The following is a 17,363-nucleotide window of genomic DNA, read 5'->3' on the forward strand; positions in this document are numbered from 1 at the left end:
GATATGTAGCTTAGTAATTAACACTTACCCAGCACTTGTCAAGCTGTGGGTTTGACGCCCCTAGCACGGAACCCCCCAACAGTTTCTTAAATGTAAGGAAAGCAGAGAATATATTTCGGTGTGCTTCCATCTTGCAAAGCATCCACCATTCTGACACTTTGGCTTGCTGTTATTAAGCGCAGTTTCCCATTTTTTCTGCTGCCCACCATCATCTCTCCCCTCTGGTGTTAGCCTTAGGCAACAACACTGTCCTTACGGAGCTGACATCAAAGAAAATGACAGCTCAGATATATTTGCATAAATCGAGTCAGCAGTTCCTACTGCTTACATAGCCTTTGCATACCTGCAGACTGAGTCTCTACTACACATCCAGCATTGAGGAGGGAGAGGCTGGGGAGGGAGAGAGGGAGATGGGAAAGGGGGAGAGGGGAAGAGAGAGAACCTTGAATTGTGAAGCATAGGAAAACTTCTTAGAGTTTATCCTTCTGTCGAGATTGTTGTCTAACATGATGTAAGGCAGAATGACTGCTGGGCAGAGTCAAGGGTGGTGAACGTCACTGGAGAGGACTTCAAATGGAGTTCCAAATTCTGGGAGGCAGGCAGGGTCTGGGTTCTTTTAGGGAAGTTACAGAAACTCGCTGTGTAGCTTGGTATTCACCACAAAACCCAGGCTGACCTGGAGCTTGTACCAGTTCTCCTGCCTCAGTCTCCCAAGAGCTGGGTTTATAGGAACAACAGCCATTACATGGGGCTTGCACAATTGCTTTCAAGTACCCCCTCCCCGTTTTTTAAAGGTTCTATTGATTCTTTGTGGATTTCATATCATGCACCCCAATCCCACTCATCTCCCTGTCCCTTCTTATCTGTCATCTGTCCTTGCAACTCCACCCCAAAAATAAAATTAAATTAAATTAAAAAGAGACAAAAACAAAGCCTCATTATGTCAGCTGTAGCGTGTCACAGTGAGTCACACAGCATACACTTTTTTTTTATTTTTTATTTTTATTTATTTATTTATTTTATTTTATTTTTTGGTTTTTCGAGACAGGGTTTCTCTGTGGCTTTGGAGCCTGTCCTGGAACTAGCTCTGTAGACCAGGCTGGTCTCGAACTCACAGAGATCCGCCTGCCTCTGCCTCCCGAGTGCTGGGATTAAAGGCGTGCGCCACCATCGCCCGGCTTATTTATTTATTTTTTTAGCATATGCTTTTGTCCTTTCATCTTTACTTGCAAATGTCATTGGGCCGGTTCGAGGCTTCTGGCTTCTGCTACACTATCAATACTGGATCCTCATGGGAACTCCTCTTGCATATCCTGTTGTCGCCCTGTGTCGCAGAGATCCTGAAGCTTTTGGATCTGCAGAACATCCCCTTCATGCGCTCTAGCTGTTCACAGATGAGGGGATGTTGGGATGGGCCAACTCACAGCCCTGGGTCCCGGCCTTGGGTCGTAGCTGAGTTGGTCAGCTTTCCAGCATCCTTACCACCAGGGGGAGCTCTCGAGCACTGTGAGCTCACCCAGTGCCATAGGCAGCAAGGGGTGAGGCACTTCTTCCACGCCCTCAGTGTGGCTCACCACACACATCACCAGGGCCAGCTCTGCCGTTCTACCCAGGCAAGGTGCAGGGCCCACTCTCCCAAGTGACTCAGTTGGTGAGGGGCAGGGTCAATTCTGTGCAGCTCTTGGATAGCGACATGGTCTCAAGCTGCAATCAAGACCAGGGACATCCACATGGACTTTGATAGTAACGTGGGTCATGGACATCGACACAGACCCCTGCTGTTGCTTGGTCATAGACCAAGACATGGCTCTCAGCGTCAGCATGGGCTGGGACTTCACCTCAGGTGACTTCACAGGCTACTCATGTCAGGCTCTTCCTCTCCACCCCTGAGTCTCCAGATCCACCTATTTTCATGGTGCCCAGGCTGTTCCCCTTCTTTCTCTCACACCTCTCCACCCCATAATTGCACAGTGTAGTGGCTTATACTATGGGTGGGCCACACACTGGGTAGGGCTCTTGGGAATCTTCCAAGTATTTGTCCAACCCGACACTTCCTAAGGAAATAAATCTCTGGCCAAAGTTAGACACAGCACAGTAAAACTGTAATTCAACGCAAGAGTCATCCAGTCTCGTGGTTGAGCCGACACCACAACCAACTAGAGAGATCAGCAGATAGGCCAACACAGCAGACATGTCCAGTCAGTCGTGGGTCTCCGTTCTGCAGGCACTGCTCTTCTTCCTGGGCTAGGATGCAGCTCTGGGGATCGCATACAGTGATTCGTACAGTGCTTGGGTTTCTCAAAGGAAGAGGACATAGGCCCACTAGCGCTTGGCTCTATTGATGGGTAGTGTAATTCACCGCCTTTGCCTTTCCTGTTCTGCCTCACTTTGTAGCGTGCAAATCACTCGTCTTCCCTTTCTCCACCACCTATCTGCTCGCTTCTTTCCCTCCCACCGCTTCACCATCTACTCAGCTCACTTCTGGCTGGGCCGAGACAACCCGTCATGCCTGGGCCCTTTTAGGACCTGGTCTGGTTCACTGTGTTGGCTAGTCATTCCCCAGTGCCCAGGATGTGTCTCTTGATGATCCCAACCCTGCCGGGTGCCCCCGCTGTTCCTCGCAGCCTCCTCACTTTGGTCCTCTCTCAGTCCTGCCTCACCAAGCTGGAGGAGAGGTGACAAAGCGCTCACTCTCTAGAGAAAGAGAGGCCCTAGCCGAGGCTACAGCAGTTGAAGCTGTCTCCGAAAGTCAAGAGCCTGGCGCTCAGGCCGCTGTGGCCCCTAATAGCATTTTTATTCCTTCTCATCGCTTCCCGCCCCCATTTAAATTACTAATTCCTATACATTGTAGCATAATCTCTTTAAATTATTTTTATGATTTATTTATGTGTTTATGTGTGCATGTGCCTGAGGAGATCAGAGGCATCCTCTGGAGGTAGAGTTACGAGCACTTGTGAGCTGCCTAGTCTGGGTGCAGTGAACTGAACTTGAGTCCACCGCAAGAACAATACATGATCATCTTAACCATTAAGCAATAGCTCCAGCCCCATAATATTGTTTTTAGGTTTGGTCTATAAGATTAAAAAATTGATGTATGTGCATGAGTGTTTTGTCTTTACGTGTATATGTGCACCTCTTGTACGCCTGGTGCCTGAGGATTCCAGAAGAGGGTGTCAGATCTCCCGGAATGGGAGTTACAGGCAGTTGGGAGTTGTCAAATTGGCACTGGGAACTGTAAATGCTCTTAACTGTTGATGTATCTCTCTAGGCCCTAGCATAGCTTTGAATGTAGAAGTCAGGGCAGGTCCGATGACTCAGAGGGAAGAGGTGCTTGCCACCAAGCTGGACAACCAGAGTTGTATCTCTAGACCCACACGGTAAAAGAAGAGAACTGGCTCCTATAAGTTGTCTCCTGTCTTCCACATGCCCAACGTAACTTGACTGAAACTGCGTTAGGCAAACAAGGACTTTAGTTGACATAAACGATCATAGTACTTAAGTTAACATCCAGTAGACCCATCTTCCTCACACTCAGTTCCTTAGGAAAATGATTCCTTCTTTCCAGTAGTGTAGGAAGGCGTTTCACTGGACTGACCTCCTCCCCACCCCCATGCGCTCATTCCTAACACCAAAGTGCTACTCAGGCTTCGTAGACTACTGAATAAAAGCAGGGCAGTGGAGTGAGCTCAAATGGCACAGAGAGGGATAGCTTTCCAAGCACAAGGTGTGGCTCTCAGAAAAGCACACACGCAAGCCACCAACATTTGTTCGCCACAATCGATGTATCTGCTTCTGTGCTCTTCCTTTTTTGTTTTCATTTCCACATTCAGGAAGACCAGAAACTAGCTCTGCTTTCTCTGTGTCTTCTAGGTCAGCGTGAAGACCCTGATCATGTTGAAGTAGAAACAAGGTATAAAGCTAGCTGTATTTAGTCTTAGTTTCTCTGACGTCTGTAGGACAGTGTGGGTTCTTGATCAGAAATGCTGTGCATTGCCTAAATATCCATAGACTGTGCCCCAGGATGATAAGTGCTGATGCCTGTACATCAATTGTGTGTGTGTGTGTGTGTGAGTGTGTGTGTGGTGTGTTTTCTTTAGCATGGCAGATTCTATACCCCTGAGCTACATCCCCTGCCCCCAGACAATCACATATTGATTCCAAAGAGGAAAGACTGTTGGTACTATTTTAGTTTTTAATTTTACTTTAAAAGGAGTGGATTTCCCTAAATTCTATTGAGTATCCAAAAAGCCCTCTGGTGGTTTCCCATCACCACATAATCCAGGTGTGGTGGTGCCATGTCCGTGATTCTGACGTTCAGAAGATGGAGGCAGGAAGTCTAGGAGTTCAAGGCCAACAACAACAGCACAGTGAGTGAAAATGGTTTAAACAAAGTCTTCGTGGGTAGTGGGATCTTCAGGACTTGGTTTGATCAGACATGAGGGGAAAAGAAGTCTCAAGAAGATTCTATTTGGGGGGAGGAGGCTAGGAAGATGGCTAGTGCTCATCATACAAGTGTGGGAACCCAAGTTCAGATCCCCGGTGCCCACGTGAAAGCAATAAACATTGGGTCTGGTCTTATGCTTAGAACCCAGTGCTGGGAGTGGGATAGGGACAGAAGGATCCTGGGAGACAATGGCCAGCCGACCTAGCCAATCGGTGAGCTGTAAAGTGGAAAGTGATAGACGACCCCTGAGATCAACCTCTGGCCTGCATTTGAACATGTGTTTACACACTCACACTAACATGTACACACACCACACGCTTACAGATACAATTTTAAAAAGATGATCCTGGTTTGTTTCTTGAAAACGTGTTAGCATTAGCACTGTCTACCCAACAAGGGAAAGGTGAGTTATGAGGGCAGAAGCAACACTTTTAAAGACACATCTTGTATTTAAAGAGTTTCTATTTACTTGTTTATTTGTAGACAGTCCCAGGCTCACCTCTAACTCCATGTGTAGTTGAGGATGACCATGAACTACTGATCCTCCTGCCTCTACCCGCACAGTGCTGGGATTACAGGTCTGAGTCACCATGTCACCCAAGCATCCTACCAACCAGCTCCATCTCCAGCCTGAGGGTTTATATTCATATTAGTTATTAATATGAATACATATTAATTTGTTTAGTTTAAAATTGGTATATTAGATTTTCTCAATTGCTCTAAAAATGTGAAAGATGGCAAAGGTTAATAAATTAAATACTGAATTTGGGTAGGTTTTAAATTTTTTGTTTAAATTTATTTATGTGAGAACACACACACACACCAGCACACACGTGGAGATCATAGGACAGCTGAAGGAAATGGGCTTTCTTCTTCCACCATGTGGGCCCTGGGGATTGAACTCATGTTGTCTGTCATGTTTGGCAGCAAGTGTCCTTACCTACTCAGCCATCTTGCCGGTCCTGAATGGCTGTTTTTAAAGAAAATCAGAGTCCCTGATTGTAAAGGGAAATTTTTATCTCAGAAAAGAAATTTAGGAAGCTGGGCGGTGGTGGCGCACGCCTTTAATCCCAGCACTTGGGAGGCAGAGGCAGGTGGATCTCTGTGAGTTCGAGACCAGCCTGGTCTACAAGAGCTAGTTCCAGGACAGGCTCCAAAACCACAGAGAAACCCTGTCTCGAAAAAACAAAAAAAACAAACAAACAAAAAAAAAAAAGAAAGAAATTTAGGCAGAGACAGAGACATGGGATTCTAGAATGCCTAATAATTTAAGACTACCTGCTATCTATCAGTTAATAATCCAGGTTCTGTTCCTCTCTGTTTTTCCTCCCCTCTTCCCTGTTTTGAAGCAGGGTCTTACATGGCCCAATCTAGCCTAGAACATTCTATGTAGCCAAGATGTCTCCCCCATTCTGGACTTGCAGGCATGAGTCGCCACATCCTTCCGTGAGATTGTTGTTGTTGCTGCTGCCATATAGCTTTTAAGACAAGTTCTCCATCTTAAGCCCAAGACGGCCTCAAACTCATGCCAACCCTTGCCTCAGCCTCCTTGGTGTTAGGATGACAAGTGTATGCCATCACACTTAATCCATTATCTAATTGTAAAATCAATAAACAGTTGGTCCACGCTGCAATGGGATATAAAGTTTTTTTTTAAGCACTACTTATTTTTAAGCAGTTTCTCCTCTTAGATATGTCCATCCTAACTTGTTGTTAAGTTTAAATTTGGGATGCTGGGGACTAGGGGAACTCTCAGTCATTTAAGTGCTTACTGTGCAAGTACCAGGACCAGAGTCCAGTGCCTGAACCCATCTAGGAAAGCCCAGCAGGTCAGTGTGTACCTGTAATCCCAGGGCTGGGGAGGTGGGCTCGGGAGGATCCTGGGGCTTGCTGGCCAGCCAGTCTGGCTGAATCAGTGAGCTCCAGGTTCAGTGAAAAACACTGTTTCCAGAAGAAGGGAGAGGACGTGGAGAGATGGCTCAGTGATTAAGAACATGTACTGCTCCTGCATGCTGCCTCAGTTCATCCAACACCCATGTCTGAAGTTCAGAAACCCCTATAGCTCCAGCACCAGAGGATCCAACACCTCTGGCATCTGTGCACATGGGTGCACACCACTATGCACACACACCACACACACGCCTACAATTAAAAACAATGACAATAAATATTTTAAAAAAATAAGGTGGAGGCCCGGTGTGGTTGTGAATGCCTTTTAATCCCTGCAGTTGGAAGGCAGAGCCAGGTGGATCTCTGGGAGTTCAAGGCCAGCCAGGATGGCGTAATGACATCCTGCCTCATAATAAGTAAATAAATAAATAAATAAATGGTGAAGAGTAATTGAGGAAGACACTCACTGCTGACCTGTCTCCATAGCATGTGAGCACATACACATGTTATGTGTACACATAAGATGAGTGCACTAGATTTTCTTTGTTAAAATTTTTTTAAAGATTTATTTATTTATTATGTGTACAACATTCCTTCCATGTGTGCCCGCATGCCAGAAGGGGGCGCCAGGTCTCACTATAGATGGCTGTGAGCCACCATGTGGTTGCTGGAAATTGAACTCAGGACCTCTGGAAGAGCAGGCAGTGCTCTTAACCTCTGAGCCATCTCTCCAGCCCCCTTAAATTTTTTTTTTATAAAAACAGCATATACTTTTTGTAAAGAAAATAGAAACTGAGAAAAATATTAAAAAAGAAAATTAAAAATACTTGCAATTCTACTTTGTAAATATAATCGCTATTTAGGAGTATTTTCCACTTTTATTTCCAATTATTTTACAAATACAATGTCTCTCAAAATTTAATAGTGTACACATTTTCATTTTGTATCCACATTTTTTTTTGTATTGTTAGGGACTGAACCATGTATTTGTTTTTTTTTTTCCCATCTGATACTGCCAAGTATCTTTCATGCCACGAAATGTCCCAGGGCCAACAAGATGACTCAGAAGGTAAGCCAAGCCTGGTGAACTGAATTTAATCACTAGTTTACATGGTGGAAGGAAGGAAGTGACTCCCATCAATTGTGCTCTGACCTCCACACATGCACATATGCATAGAAATAAATATAAAATAAACAAAAGGCTTCATAGCTGAGTGTGATGTTGCATACCTATAACTACAGCCCTGAGGAGGCTGAGGTAGGGGAATTTGGAGGTTCTAAATATATAAGTATATAAATATATAATATGCATTGTTATATATATTATGTATTCTTTTTTTGTTGTTGTTTTTTGAGACAGGATTTCTCTGTAACTTTGGAGCCTGTCCTGGAATTAGCTCTTGTAGACCAGGCTGGCCTCAAACTCACAGAGATCCGCCTGCCTCTGCCTCCTGAGTACTGGGATTAAAGGCATGTGGCCACCTTCTGCCTGGCTTATATTATGTATTTCTATATAAGTTATTACATATATATTATGTTGCATATTATATCTACATATTTATTATATGTATAATATGTAATATATAAATATATAATGAAGCCTTGCTTAGAAGCAAGACCCCAAACTATCCAGGCAATTGCCACTACTATTGATTGTTCATCAGAAGTAGATGGTGAGGCCCACTGCTGAAGCCAGCCAAATGCATTTAATGCAGCTATCCAGCTAGAGCTGGGCTGGCAGCCACCCACGCCAGCCTAGCTCTCATAGTGCTGGAAGGTGTTATGCACGCTTCAGAGGGAGAATAGCAATCGATAGCCTTTCTTCAGCTTCGGACACTGCTACCAAACTAACTGGACAGGCGAGCTGAGGCCTCTGCTGCAACAGTAGGAATTCTGTTCCCAGAGTAACCACTAGCTTCCTCCTGGTATTCGATATCTTCTCCACAGGACGAAATCCACATTGTAAATCTACTCAAAAGCCTGTGGCTGGGGAGGTCCGAGCCCTTTCGGAGAGAATTACTGTTGTTTTGCTAGATTGACAGGATGCGACTATCAAGTTTACTTCTAAATAACTAGGTTTATGCACATAAATATGCTGCTGTCAGCTTTGGTAGGAGAAGCTTCTGTTTCAGTGGCCAGCGGTTATTGCAGAATCATAACTTACCAAAGAAGTGAGAATAGATATTGACTGTTGACTGCCGGGCTGTTATGGGACACCCATATTGCTCTTTAAAGAGGGACAAGGAACACTGGCGAAGTGCCTCAGTCCAGCCATAGCCAGAACTAAAAGGTGATTGACATAGGCACATATTTTCAGGAACAACAATCTCATTCAAAACATATTTACAGAAATAGGGAAGACCTGCCTCCAATCCTGTCTGCATTGAGTCAGAACAGCTCCTGGGGTCTGGAGTGACAGCTGCACCCCCAGACAAGAAACCTGAGAAGCATCAGCTCCCAAAGAATTTGGAGGGAAAATATTCGAGAAAAAAATAGGGTTCCAGTAATGATCACATCTGCCCCACGCATGACTGACAAGATGACACTAAAAATAACCAAGAGAATCATCAACGTAACGAGAGGTAAGAGAGCATGCAGGCCGAGAGGCCCCAGCAGTATCCTGCACTACCCCGAAGTCCACTGGTCCTTGCTGAGACCTGTTTGACAAGCTCTCATACGCTGGTTTGAAACTGGGCCGCACAGCTGCCAACAGAGAAGGGGAGGAAAGACTCTAAGAGCTGGGAAGTGGAATAGGTTTGGAACACTGACCAGCCTATGGTAGGCTGTTGCCCTCTTGAACTCCCAGCAGCTCTGTGAGTTACTTGGTTACCTGCTGAAAATTTGCTCAGGATTGGACCCATCAACACACAGCTGCAGTGGAACAAGTAGTTTGTGGGGCCCCGAGCCTCCTTGAGAATCCATATGCAGTTTATGGCAGATGAGGGATGGAGAGACATGGAGAGCCATTTTCTTCAGCCGCATAGTCTCTGGTACGCTGCCCACGGCTCCTTAAGCAAACTCTTACCCAGACTGTAAATAACCCTAATGAAATGCATTGGGTCATGTGGAAGATAAGTGATACGGTTCATGTTTCAGGTGTTCTTGGAGGTCATCGGACTCACAAGTGTGCAAGAGGTGCTATGTCCCCCTCTCTCCTAGCTGGAGGTTGGCACACGCTGGCCTTGGAGCACTAAGGCGTGGAAAGTACCAGACAGTCTGTCAAACCAGCAGGATGGAGAATTTGGAAAGGACAAGAATAGTATCTTTCTGGAGAACCAGCCTACAGAAAAAGACAGCAGGAATTTCTTGCCATAGAGAATTTCACCAAACAAAACGCTATTTTGTGCCAAGTTGGCATGCCAGCCATTTTTGCCTTTCTTCTATGGTGGCATCCTATTCTGTAGCATCATATAGTACAGACGGTTTTGCTGGGCCTGGAGAGATGGCTCAGCGATTAAGAGCACCTGCAGGTTCAGTTCCCAGCACCCACGGAGTGGTTGATGACGGCTTGTTAAATCCAGCTCCAAGGGACCTGACATCCTCTTCCGGCCTCTGAGAGCACTGCATGGACACTGTACTTAGACACATGCTGGAAAAACACTCATGCACATAAATTAAAAATAAATCATAACAAGCTGTTCTGTTTTTGTCTCATTTTTTTTCCCACCGAGTGAGGGTGGGCTTCCTTATGATTACACACATTAAAGAGACATGAAAATTCGAGAGGAATGGGGGAGTGGGAGGCAAGACAGGGATCCAGGAAAGGTGAAGCGAGAGTAATCCATGATGTGTATGTCTGAAATGTCATGATGCGATGCATTATCATATAGAACAAATATAATACTAATAAAAACATTCTAGAAAGTGTTCACAGCAATCACTTCACAGTTGTATGGCTGCCCCAGTTAGGTTTTTATTGATGAACACCATGACCAAAAGCAACTTGCAGAGGAAAAGGTTTATTTCTGCTTTAAGAAGGGAAGTTAAGACTTGAAACTGGGGGCAGGGACTGAAACAGAGACAGAGAGAAATGATGCTTCTGGCTTGTTCCCCATGGTTTGCACGTACAGTATCAGGTTCATTTACCCAGGGGTGGTACCTACTACCCACTAGGTCCTCTTACTTCAGTCTCTGCTCTGTTCCTCTCCTGGCCATGTTCAGTCCTTCTCTTTCTCTCTCAGACTTTCTCTGTCTTCTCTGGACTCTTCCAGATGCCTCTGACTGTTCTCTCATATCTACAAAAAAAGTCTTGCCCTTAACCATGGCATGGAACGGTCATGTTGTTAGTTTATACAGTTAGAAATCATGCTTTAATAACTATTGAAATATATATATATTGGTTTTTCAAGACAGAGTTTCTCTGTATATCTTGGAGCCTGTCCCGAAACTCGCTCTGTAGACCAGGCTGGTCTTGAACTCACAGAGATCCACCTGCTTCTGCCTCTTGAATGTCGGGATTGAAGGCATGCGCCACCACTACCCAGCTCATGTTTTAATATTTACAAAGAATTTTCCCTCATTTCTGACACATTTTTAAAAAAGAGGTCTAAAAGCAGAACTTTGTAGTGGTATTTTAATTGTATTTTAATAAATAAAGCTTGCCTGAAGATTTGAGAGTAAAACAGCCCCACTGGTCAACCTACAGACAAGCCGTAGCCCTTGCCATCCACTTGCATGGTAATTTAAAGGAAAAGGATGTACCACACGCCTGCACATCTCTAAAGCACAGTACATTTTTGATTATTATTTTGCAAAACACAGGGAGAATCCAAATTAGAAAGTGAAAGTGAGATGACATCACAGCCAAGGGTTCAGCGCTGGCATTAAGTTGGCCTTGCCCATCTGCTTTGATGTTTAAGTTACTAGAAGAGCGGAGATGAAAGACCTTTTCAAAACAAAACTCTAGGTACTGCTGTTTACAGCGAGCACACGGTAAAGAACACCCTCCTTAACTTTCTTGCCCTTCTCCTTGTGTGCGAACACAGGAAACCGAGAGATAATAGCGGCAGGCATGAGCTCACGCTAGCATGACGTCACGAGCACTTGACGTCAGAAGGCGGTTGCTAGGGGGACCGTTCGCCACCGACGGCAGCGTCGTGAAACTCCATCCCCACACGACTGGGTTTGGGCCTCTGCGCGGTTGAAGCTGCAGGAGAAGCTTCAACCTTAAGGGGGCCTCAGGGAAGCGAGGAGTGGCGCCGCGGCGGAGCGCTCCTTCTCCGCGGCTGTGGGGCCCGGGCCGCGGCCTGGGCGGCGGCCCCCGCTCAGCGTCTCCTTGTCGCTGCAGCGCGCGGGGCGGATCCGCCATATTGGAGCCGGAGCCGCAAGTTCCCTGCAGCGGCGGTGGCGGCGGCGGCGCGAGGCGGGCCTGGCAGCGCGGCCCGCGCGGCGGGGGAGCGCATGAGCCGCCGCGGCTAAGCCTCTTCCCCGCCCACCGCCTGCGCTCGGCCGGGGGGACCCGGCCGGGAGGGGCCGCGGCGGCCGCAGGATGTTCTCTAAGAAGCCGCACGGGGACGTGAAGAAGTCCACCCAGAAGGTGCTGGACACCAAGAAGGACGCGCTGACCCGCCTCAAGCACCTGCGCATCGTCATCGGTGAGGAGAGGAGCGACCCGGGGCGCAGGGGGTGAGGGGTGGGTGGGGGGAGTGGCGACGCCTCGGCCTCGCTGCCCGGCCCGTCACCCCGCGAGCGAGCGAACTCCGGGTTCGCCCTCGCGACCTGGCGCGGTCGGGAGTGAGGGCCGGCCGGCGGCGCCTGTGCCCACGCGTGGGAGGGCAGGCGGGCGGGCGGCGAGGGAAGGGGCAGCTTGGCAGTTGGCACAAACCAAGCCGCACCAAGACAGAGGGACCCACATTTGAGTTCGTGGTCTGAATTCTTTTTCTAAAGAAACAAAAAACAAAAAACGAGCGTCAGGCTAGAAACTTAAGTCCTTGGTGAGACTTCAGGGACACTTGGTGTTGGGGTAATGGTGTTTAGAGGGTGTGTTTGCTAGATGACTACTGCCATCCCCGCCCAAGTGGAAAGGAAAGCAAACTGCTCGCTCGGGCAGTGGAACCCGTAGTCTTTCAAGTTTTTTTGGCAGGTGAGGGCCTGGAGGAAGCAGTTACACCTCTTTGGGAAGTGGGTGGTTCCTGAAGCTTGTGGGAAAGGAACCCGCCCTACCCTCAATACACCCTGTTCTTCATTTGCTGCCCTTTAGAAGGAAAAACTAAATATAGAGAACAAGATTCGCGAGAACTGTCAGTTTTCATTAAAAATTTTCTTGCTGTCAGCCGTCTTCAACTTCAGTTTTTCCAAAGATCGAACCGAGATGAGCTTGGGATAGAATGTTAAATGAGGGTTTTGGATACTTGGTCATAGATAACATTGGTAAGGACTGAATTAATGTACTTACGGAACTTTTGGTTCTGTACTTGATGAAGAAATTAGAGATGAAAAGTTAAGTTGGCCAGAGTTCATGTATAGATTAATAGCATAACTGAGGTTAGAGCCCAGATGCTTGGATTCTAAATCAAAGTTTATCGTCTTAAGCCTCCTTCCCAATGACTGCTAGTTTAGTGGTGTGTCTGTTTCAGGGATATATTTCCTTAGTGTGTTGACCAACGCCACTGATAACACCCAACATCTGTGTGGTGCTTAACCATCAATAAAGGATTTCACATGAATTATTACAGATCTTTGCAATCTTCTGGAAACAGAGATCTTATTGCCTTTTTTTTTTCGTACAAATGAGAAAGTGTAAGGTAAGCCATGTTTCTATTGAGCTGACGAAGTCCAAATGAAGTCCAGATTTTGTGTGTCTGATTTGATTTTCATCCTCCCTACGTGTATGACTGTGTACCTTTAGCCCAAGTTCTTATTCCTCTGGTATAATGAGAAAGGAATTAAATCCAGTTTATGTAAACCATTTAAACATGGTAGAGGTTTTTAAACATTTTATTTTCATTCTGGAGTTGTCACTGGAGCAAGATTTGGCTGAAAAGATAGGACCGAGACGTACAGAGTCATCGTGAATTACAAAATAATGGCGGTTTGAAACTGGACACTTGAGTGGAACGTGACACTCACTTGAGACGAGCTGTGGACTGCACAAATGCAGAACTAAAGAGCTGAGTTACAACAGGGGATTGGGATTTCTTAAATTAACCGCCTTGGTTGATTAAGGATTGGTTTCTTTATATTCCTTTGACATGTGGTTTCTGTGGTTCTGTGTGTCACACTGTGTGTGTGTGTCCTAACTTGGGAAACATGACATGCATTACAGCTTTACACGTTAGACATTTTTGTAGAACTAGCTTCCTCAGTTTAAGAATAGAATTTTTAAAAAGAAAATAAACTTTTTTTTTTGCTTTATTTAAGGGCTCTTTTTAAAAAATAGTCACTGGGGAAGACACTGTTCAGGATGTTCAGATGTTGGACATTCTTACAGACCTGTGCCTTGAGAGTAGACCACACTAACCATGGTGCTTAACCAGACACAGTTTGCCAATAGAGCAGTAACCACATCTTGAAATACTTTTTCTGTGAGGAATTGTTCCTAGGTATATAGTATGCTAGACACTGCTGAATGAATAGAGAAATCTGTCACAATATTCAAGTTCAAAGTGTCAGAATACTAGGTTCTGAGACCTTGTCATAATGCGTACTAAAAGATGGACCCCCAAATCTAAGCTTGGTTTTAAGTTCTCTCCTGCTGCAGGGCTAGGAATTGAACCTGGGGCTCAAGCTTGCTAGCAGGCATTCTGCTGCTGAGCAATATTCCAGCTTCAATATTTAAATTTAGTCAAATATTCTGTATTTTAAATGGTTACATTATTTAAAATAAGATTAATATGATTTCTAAGAATATGAATGAGAGAAAGTTGAACCCTTAGAGGCCTGCCAATTGGTATCCTCTTTTGTAGTTGGAAAAGCCAAAAATCCTTTTTGAAAATAAGTAGGAGTTTAAGTAAATACAGTGAGAAAACTAGTAAGTTGGTTACTTACTTGGCTAATTACACAGAACCATATTTGACCCAACGAAAGTGCTGTTCATTGCAGGTATTTATAGAGAATTAATTATGTACATCCAGCTAATAGAATAGCAATTCCGCTTAGGAATGGTGTTTCCAGACATGACCTGTCTCCTGTGGGCACCACTGTTCTACAGTTACTTTAGTGTGGTCTTTCGTCTAGATCCCTCCTCACAGGGCAGAGGTCTGGAAGAGTGCTCAACATTTGAGTCTTTGGAGATGTCTTCTTTAGTGCTTTTCATTAAAAAACAGTGATTTTTCATATGTATGGATGTTCTGCCACAATGTATGTCTACGCAATATATGTGTGCTTTGTGCCCAAGGAAGCCAGAAGGGAGTGTTGGATACTCTGGGAGTGGAGTTAGAGACAGCTGTGAGCTGCCATGTGGGTGCTGGGACTTGGACCTCTAGGTCCTCTGGAAGAGCAGCCAGTATTTCTTAACCACTGGGTCCCTTCTTAAGCCCACTTTTCTTTCTTTTTTTAAATTCCTTTCATTATTAAAAAGCAACAAGGCTCTTTTCCGTTAAAAATTATTATATAAAAACATAAAATTTAAATATCCAGTGTTAATCTTCCACTGTAGTGAAAATTCTAGTTAAATTTATAGATTTTAGCTAGGTGTGGTACTGCACTTCCAATGCTGAGGCAGGAGGATTACAAGTTAAGACGCTCTGGAATACACTGTTATAGGAGTACCCGGGCAACATAGTGAGACTGTCTTAAAATAAACAGAACAAAAATTCCTCTGTTGCTTTTGGCTTATTGCTGATCTCACGTTTGGTCTGTAGGCACTGGAGGGGTTAAGCAGAGAGAGAGAAGAGGCCTTGTCTGGTTTCTAGAGTTTGGGGATGGGATTTTTCCTCCCACTTGTGTTTTACAGCTAGTAGCTCTTGGGTGCTGATAGGAAGGCTAGCACATGTGAAGTGACTAATACAGTGCTTGGCATATTATGCATCTTCTGGATATGTTGGTTTGCTTCTGCTTAAAGTGACAAGTTAGAAGTTCAGTCATCTGGATGAAAAATATAAGTGCTTATTTAGCTAAGAATAGATTATTGCAATGGTTCTCAATCTGTGGTTACAACCCTTTCACAGGGGTCACATATCAGATATCCTGCATATCAGATATTTACATTACATTTCATAACAGTAGCAAAATTACAGTTATGAAGTAGCGGTGAAAATAATCTTATGGTTGTGGTCACCACAACATTAGTAACTATTAAAAGTCTCAGCATTAGAAAGGTTGAGAATCCTGGATTATTGCTGGGTCGTTTCAACAGCTTTATTAAGGTACAGTTGTCATCCAATAAATTGCACATATTTAAAGTTTGTACAGTAATTTTGATATGGGTCATACAATCAACATTAGACATATCCAAACAAGATAAATATAGCTAGGCGCTGGGTTTGTAGCTCAGTAATAAAGCATGCACTGTATAAGGCCCTGGAGTTATCTTCACCACACAAGAAACAGAAAAAAGAGGTCAGTGGAAGAGTGCTTGTCTAGCATGCTTGAGGTCCTGGGTTCAACCTCTACTACCATCAAAGCCAAGCACCAAAAGCTTATAGTCAGATACGTAAGATAATATGTCCTTAACCTCCCAAAGTTTCTCCATACTTCCCTTCCTCCTTTCCTTCTTCCTCAGCTTATGCCTTCCTATCCGTTCCTGGACAAGTCCCAATCTGTTCTCTGCATTTGCATTTTGTAGAGTTTTATATGAATGGGATTATATAGCGGATAACTGAAACTTTATAGTGTTTTACATTTTCTTTTACTCAGCCTCATTATTTTGAAATCCACCTGTGTTGTACTCGGGTGTGTCAGTGGTTTGTGTTTTTATTCTTGAGTTGTAGTCTACTAGACCACAACTTTCCTGCTTATCTGTTGATTAACATGTGGGTTGTTTGGGGGCTATTACAAGTGAAGCTGCTGCAAAGTGTACTTGATAGACAGACTTTTCATTTCAAATGGAGAGATACCTAGGAATGGAGTGGCTGGATCAAGTGGCAGTGGTATATTTAACCCATGAGGACCATACCAGCTGGGCGGAGGTAGTGCGTGACTGTGCAGTACTCAGGAGGCAGAAGCAGACAGATCTCTGAGGTTTCAGGGCTATACAGAGAAACCTTGCCTAGAAAACCCCCAAACAAAAAACAATGTGAAAACTTGGAAAGCCAGGTGCAGTAGCTGATGCCTGTAATCTCAGCACTTGGCTGAGACAGCTTCAAGTCTGAAGCTAGTAGAAGCTGCATAATGAGTTGTAGTCTAGCCTGGGCTACAGAATGAGAGAGACCTTGTCTCAACAAAACAGCAACAAAAGAAACTGCCAATCTCTTATTCACTGTTTAACATTTCAATAGCAGGTTGAGGGTACCAGTTCCTCCATATACATTAGCACAGCTCTCTGTGGCCAGTTCTCTTCATTCCAGCCTCTGTAATATGTGTACTGGTCATGTCTGATAGCATGAGATTACTATTGTGTAGCTTTTCCCGTAAAGTTTCTCAAAAATCTCTTAAAGTGTGTGTGTGTTTGTGTGTATGTACATGAGTATGTGCAGGATTAGAGGTTGAGGTTATGAATATTTCTGTTTTATTCTCATCTTATTTAAGGCAGAGTCTCTAAACTGAATCCAGAGCTTCCTGATACCAGCTAGTCTAGCAAGCCAGCTTGCTCCAGAAATCACTTGTCCCTGCCTTCCAAGGTCTAGGGTTGGGATCTGAATGCAGGTCCTCATATTTGTTTGACATGACCAGTACACATATTGCTTTATCTGCAGGTCATCTCCTCAGCCCTGATATAATTTTTTAAAAATTATTTTGTTTTCTAACTCAGTTTTTAAAGTTCTTTATATAAGTTTTTCTCTTTTTAAAACTGTTATTTTTATTTCATGTTTATGAGTGTTTTGTTTGTGTGTATGTTTCTGTACCATGTGCATGCAGTGCCCACACCAGGACAAGAGAGGGTGTCAAGACCCCTGGAACTGAGTGAGTATCCATGTTGGTGCTGGGAATT

The 17,363-nt window shown here is 44.7% G+C and overlaps 1 protein-coding gene across 8 annotated transcripts in view; it reads left to right on the forward strand.

The window, feature by feature from the left end:
• The first annotated feature begins 11,425 nt into the window (after positions 1–11,425).
• Positions 11,426–17,363, forward strand: part of Ralgapa1 (Ral GTPase activating protein catalytic subunit alpha 1) — a 237,244-nt gene continuing 231,306 nt past the window's right edge. For 5 of the 8 annotated variants that reach the window (XM_041658516.1, XM_041658517.1, XM_041658518.1 and 2 more), the window contains exon 1: positions 11,426–11,928. In XM_041658516.1, the coding sequence (XP_041514450.1) occupies positions 11,823–11,928 (106 nt within the window). In that variant the 5' untranslated portion in view covers positions 11,426–11,822. The remainder of the gene's footprint in view (positions 11,929–17,363) is intronic. The other 3 variants (XM_041658521.1, XM_041658522.1, XM_041658523.1) reach the window with 1 other exon arrangement.

This window comes from Microtus oregoni, unplaced genomic scaffold (assembly GCF_018167655.1).
Source record: "Microtus oregoni isolate MIOR12 unplaced genomic scaffold, Mior012 000009F_ref0000495, whole genome shotgun sequence".
Classification (NCBI taxonomy): Eukaryota; Metazoa; Chordata; class Mammalia; order Rodentia; family Cricetidae; genus Microtus; species Microtus oregoni.